We start from the raw sequence: 5,623 nt of genomic DNA on the forward strand, positions 1-5,623 counted from the left end.
CTGCAGTCAGTCCCTGCCCACAGCAGGTCGTGGCGGCCTCTGTCTTCTCCTTGTCAGCCCATGAGACCTGAGCACAGGAGGGGACACACTGATAAGGGACCAGATGAGGCTAAGAACAGCCTCCTTAGCTCCTTCCCAGACTTACTGGGAGCCATGCTAAGTCAAGAGCTAGGAAGGCCCCAGCTCAGGGCTGTCTTAGCCAGGCCCAGCTGCTACCTTAAAGCCTACCAGTTCCCATGAGGCCACCCCAGGCAAGGTGTGCACTCATTCAGGTGGGAGCCGATTGCTGGCTGGCCAGGGGTGCTGGAGCGAGTGGACCCATCGCCTTCTCCCCACAATTCCTGTCTCTGGGCTGCCCACCTCTTGCTGCCTCCCGGACCTGCTGCCCAAGCAATAGGAACACAGAGTCCTCTCAGACATGCAGCCCTGAGGGACTCTCCCACTCACTATCCCTTGGCACGACTCTCTGTCTCCTCCAGGTGGCAAAGCAGCAGAAAGAATCTGAGTCTACCCAGAAGGCTGAGAAGGAGGTGACACGCATGGTGGTGGTGATGGTTCTGGCATACTGCCTCTGCTGGGGGCCCTACACCTTCTTCGCATGCTTCGCTGCTGCCCACCCTGGCTACGCCTTCCACCCTCTGGTGGCCGCCCTGCCAGCCTACTTTGCCAAAAGTGCCACTATCTACAACCCCATTATCTATGTCTTTATGAACCGGCAGGTAAGTCACACCGTTGGCAGAGCAAACTAGAAAGAGACCCCGGAAGAGCCCCGTGATGGCTCCCACCTGGAGTCGCATCTGGCCTCCGGGACAATAACCGGCCTGTGACCCAAGTCCAGGCAGCTCTCCCTCTGGATCCTTTCGCGGTGTCTGAGGGTTGGCGTTTCTTGCAGTGTCTGAGCGCTGTGCGCTCTTCCCTTCTGCTGACCTGAGGGTTAGCCTAGAGCTCAAACGCCCGAGGATCACCTGAACAGGGCTACGTTTAGCCTAGACGTGCACTTCTTGCTTTTACAGGAGCAACTCTTCTCCCAACTTTCATCTTCCCACCTTCAAACCCTAACTCTAATGAGGACACAAAGAGGCCCTTCTTGGCTGCACTGACCTGTGGCTTTTGTGACTTTACGGGTTAGTTCAGGAGGGACACGCTGTGGTCCTGCCCAAGTTCTTGCCAGATGGCAGCCATCACGGGCTGGCATATAGGGCCTCCGCCGCAAACTGCCCATGACTCGTAGACTTCTTGGTAGGTTACAAGTGACCAATGAAGCTCATCATCTTCCAGGTGCGATTCGCCTCATTATTCCTTGAATCCATCACATTCACTTCAAGGTGCAATCGTGAAGTGACTTGATGGTGACCGGAAAAGTCCGTGGGTCAGAAATACCACCCCCTCAGGGTCCTCCCATTTCAGCAGACCCAGTCCACCCCTTCCAACCAGCTCTTCTCTGCTCTTCCATTTTACAGTTGCCCGTGACTCTGCCCCCTCCAGCCTGGCCCTGACTCTCTGTGGAATTCATTAAGCATGCTTTTAGTCATGTTTAAATATTCAGTAGGGCAGTACCACGATTGATTCCCCAGGACTCCATTGCCGGCACCTCCACACCCAGAGTGTAATTCTGTCCCTGACCCGTTTCCTGTCTTTTCCACAGGTCCCTTCGGGTCTGACTTTCATTTGTGGAGTCCTAGGCTAGCTTGCCAAGTAGTCTTTGCTTGAGTCTTCCCATTCCCCACTCCTAGCCAGATGTCTGCATTTCTGGATCTCTCCAGGCTTTTGAGTTTTTCTTTTATCCTTTCCACATCGTTATCGTTTCCCGTTGCATTCTGAGAACTTTCTGGAATAGGACTCTGTGAGGACAGGGAATTTTGCTCTTTTTATTTGCTGCCGATCCCCTTAGGATGCAGTCTGGTGTAGAATGGGTGCTCGGTAGGTAGACGTTGAGTGAACGTGTCAAATGAATTCCTCGGCCTCATCAGCCAGCTCTTCAGCCGAGTCACTTCTGCCGTTCAGCCCATTTCTTATGTTATCGATTTCGACCATTATGTTTTTTTATTTTTTAAAGTTTTGATGTTGGAGGTGCCTGGAAGCAGTCAAGAATAGACCTGGAATATACAGGAAACGCATCTGGTCTGCATTCTCAGCGCATTGTGGTTAGCTCAGTGACGATCTGAGATGTAATCTCAGAAATGAATACGGCCTAGATTGCTTTAGGGGCCAGGCAGCAAAGAGCAGGGCCCTCCTGGCGCTGGAAGACTCCAGCTAAAGAGATGAGGTGGTGGCTAGACTGCTGTCTACCTAGTCTTCGCCGGGCCCAAAATTGATGGGCTAGAAACAAGATGACAAACACATTCTCTTTCATTAAAATGCTTCTTCCCAGACATTCTGGAGACGAGTCACTCTATGCAGAGGCCACTTAGCTGGCATCATCTTTGGTCACCATATTAGTTCCCTGGGATGCCACGACAAACTACGGATTGGGTGGCTTTGAGGAACAGAAACTTATTGTCTCCCAACTCTGGAGGCCAGAAGTCTGAGACTGAGGTGTCAGCGGGGTTGGTTCCTTCTGAGGGCTCTCCAGGAGAATCTCTTCGTGCCCCTCTCCTAGCTCCTGGCGGCTATTTGCTGTTCCTTGGTTTGTAGATGAGTCACCGCAATCTCTGCCTTCACCTCCACACGCCCTTCTACCTTCTGTACCTGTGCGTCTGTGTCCAAATTCCCTTCGGCATGAGCTCACGGTATTATACACGTTAATCACAAATACAAAGACTATTTCTAAATCAGGTCACGCTCCCAGACTCCAGACAGTAGGACTTGAACATGTATTTTGGGGGGACACCATGTGACCCACAACAGTCACCATCAACCGCTAAATTAGATGCCTTAGATAACCGAATAGTCGGGAATAGACCATTCTCATGTGTAAGGAACAACCTGAGCCTTCCTCCACTCACTCTAGGATTCCGAACGTAGAGAGAAAGTGCCAAGTCATCCAGGTGACAATGAATACCTTCCTCCGAATGTCCCAGGCATTACCTTTAGCATAGCACCCTGGCCTTTCCTGCTCTGCTGAATAACACTTTCTGTCCTGCCAGTTTCGAAACTGCATCTTGCAGCTTTTTGGGAAGAAAGTGGACGATAGCTCTGAACTCTCCAGCTCCTCCAAAACAGAGGCCTCATCTGTGTCATCGGTGTCACCAGCATGAGTCTCCCCCAGCCCCCCAAACAAGAAGATCTGCCTCCTACTGGAAAACGTAATTCCTGTCCTACTCACCAGGGCTTTGGCCACCACCCGCATCATCCCTTCTTCTCTGTCCCTGTGAAATAAATGTAGTTTCTCTTTGCCAGAAACAAGCGTCGCAGAGGTTCCCACTGAAGTTTGGGGGCGCCTGAGCCTCCGAGTGTTCAGTGGGTCGCAAGAGGACGCGAGGGGTTTAGAGAGGAGAGTAGCATTGCACTTCGGAGACCTTTATCTTTTCCAAACCTTGTGTCTGCAGATGGTATGGAAAGCTTGTGAGCAAGGGAAGCGTGAGGCGGGTGGGCACCTTCACATCTCTCGCAGGGCTGGCACTGATGAAATCCGAAAGGGAGAACTGAGAAGTGGTCGTCTGGGGAGGGCTAGATGGGTGCCCTGACCCCGGGAAGGGGGCGGAGCTGGCAAACCCAGGCACTTTAAGGCCCTAGAGGATTGGAGTTCTTGAAAGGCAGTCTCCACCTGGAGAACCAGGCCTGCCAGTCCGCGACAGGGATGGCATGCCACTTCTGCCAGACCAGGGTCCCGAGCCCGATCAGCATGAGCATGATGCACATGCGCAGGCGCGAATTCACCAGCAGCAAGGGGTAGGTGCACACGGTGGAGATGAAGACCAAGAAGATGGTGGCCAGTGTGAGGAGCAGGCTCACGAACTGGAACACAAACTCCCGGGGACAGCTCCTGCGATTCTCTGTCATCTCCAGTTGGGTCACTTCCTGTAGAGTTTCGAGCTTGGATATACGACTCTTGAAAGTCTCCGTGACCTCCTGCAGGTGACAAAATCACAGAGGTCTGAGGGGAAGTGCGATCATTTATTTACCTGGGTCCTGAGGGGTGCACAGCAAGTGTTGGTTGAGGATTTAGGAGGGAAGTCGAGAACCGAGAGCACGTACAAGCTGAGGGCCCTGTCCTGGGAGGCTCCGTGTCTCCCAGCAACAGCGAAGGTCTCATCCGACTCAGCCCTCAGCCAGTGTGGCCTGGGACTGAGAACCTGGCCGTGCGAGAGCTGACCAAGGACAAGGGTCTGAGGGTGTGAAAGAGAGTGAGACTATCTGTCGCAGGAGAGGGAACTCCTCCGCTCACGCTTGCTATCCCGGGGCCTAAAGCAGGGGTTCCCAGTGCGTGCTCCCTGCACCAGCAGCAGCTCCTGGGGACTCGTCAGCACCCCCTGCAGGTGGTTCCGACATGCACTCAAGTATGAGAACCACCGTGCCCAAGTTCCCAGATCAGCTAAGCTGGATGCGGGGAAGTGCGGCATGAACGTAGAGCGGACACCATCGGCTCTGAAATGAATGTGTGAGTTGCCACTGAACCCTCGGCAGGGGGCACGGCTTGAGGCGCCGTCTCCTTCCTTGCTTTGGAGAGTATCAGAACAGATTTGCTCATCCTTTGCTTGTCATCTCTACATCCTTCTTACTGGCCATTTCTCAAAAAGCTCCCCCATCGGGTACTCACCCACATTTCCCTGGCTCTCTCATAGGACAGATAGGCCATTTTCTCTTCAGTGCAGGCCAGAGTCTGTTTGAGGTGGTAAATCTCATTCAGGTACCCCTGCTGGTAGTCATTCGCCAGTTCTTCTAGTAACACGTGTCTTGGGAGTAAAAGAGAAGGCAGTACTCCCTGAGAACCCTGCCCAGAGCTCATCCTATGTCAGGAGCAGACTCGGGTTCAGGGCCCACCTTCCTCCGCCGTCCCCAAGCTCCCGTGAAACCCCGCCTCCTCCTCCAGTTCTACACCTCAGACACGCCCTCACTGATAGTCATGTATCTATCTCCTATATATTGTTCCTCTTTCGTAACAGCTTTAGCAAAATAGAGATAGACTACAAGTTATAGAAATCAATATCTAAATTACCCTTATATGCTATTAAATTCCATATACATTCCCAGCACCAGTGTTTGGCATGCAGTAGTTATTCTACGAAAGTCTGCGGATTATAGAGATGGAGCAGTCATAAGAGACCACATAGTGTATGATTCCATTTGTATAAAATGCCCAGAATAGACCAATCAAGAAAGGCAGAGTCAGACCAGTGGTTGCCGGGGGGCTCGGGGAGAGAGCAGGTGGGGAGTGACTGCTAATGGGGATGGGGTTTCTTTTTGAAGTGATGACAGTATTATGGTCTGCAATGAGACAGTGCTGATGGTTGCACAACTTTGCAAACATACTACGAACCACTGAATTGTGTACTTCAAATAGATGAACTTTCTGATATGTGAATTGTATCTCAATAAAGCTATTATTAAAACAAAAAATAAAAACAAATATAGCATCGTGGTAATGGTTGCATAACTCATTAAATTTACTAAAGATCATTGAAACATACAGTTAAAAATAATGCATTTTATGGCATGTAAATTATATCTCAGTAGAGCTGTT

General features: G+C 51.5%; 2 protein-coding genes across 2 annotated transcripts in view; one reads left to right on the forward strand and one right to left on the reverse strand.

Moving 5' to 3' along the window:
- The window catches only part of LOC105302491 (long-wave-sensitive opsin 1), a 10,697-nt gene extending 7,499 nt beyond the window's left edge, over nt 1–3,198 (forward strand). The window contains exons 5-6 of the mRNA XM_011375552.1: nt 480–719; nt 3,087–3,198. Coding sequence (XP_011373854.1) covers nt 480–719; nt 3,087–3,197 — 351 coding nt within the window. The 3' untranslated portion in view covers nt 3,198. The remainder of the gene's footprint in view (nt 1–479; nt 720–3,086) is intronic.
- Nucleotides 3,199–3,663: 465 nt separating this feature from the next.
- TEX28 (testis expressed 28) overlaps nt 3,664–5,623 on the reverse strand; it is a 7,143-nt gene continuing 5,183 nt past the window's right edge. Inside the window, exons 2-3 of the mRNA XM_011375592.1 lie at nt 4,700–4,835; nt 3,664–4,011 (exon numbers count right to left, since the gene is read on the reverse strand). Of these exons, the coding sequence (XP_011373894.1) occupies nt 3,664–4,011; nt 4,700–4,835 (484 nt within the window). The remainder of the gene's footprint in view (nt 4,012–4,699; nt 4,836–5,623) is intronic.

The sequence above is a fragment of the Pteropus vampyrus genome, unplaced genomic scaffold (genome assembly GCF_000151845.1).
Source record: "Pteropus vampyrus isolate Shadow unplaced genomic scaffold, Pvam_2.0 Scaffold275, whole genome shotgun sequence".
NCBI lineage: Eukaryota > Metazoa > Chordata > Mammalia > Chiroptera > Pteropodidae > Pteropus > Pteropus vampyrus.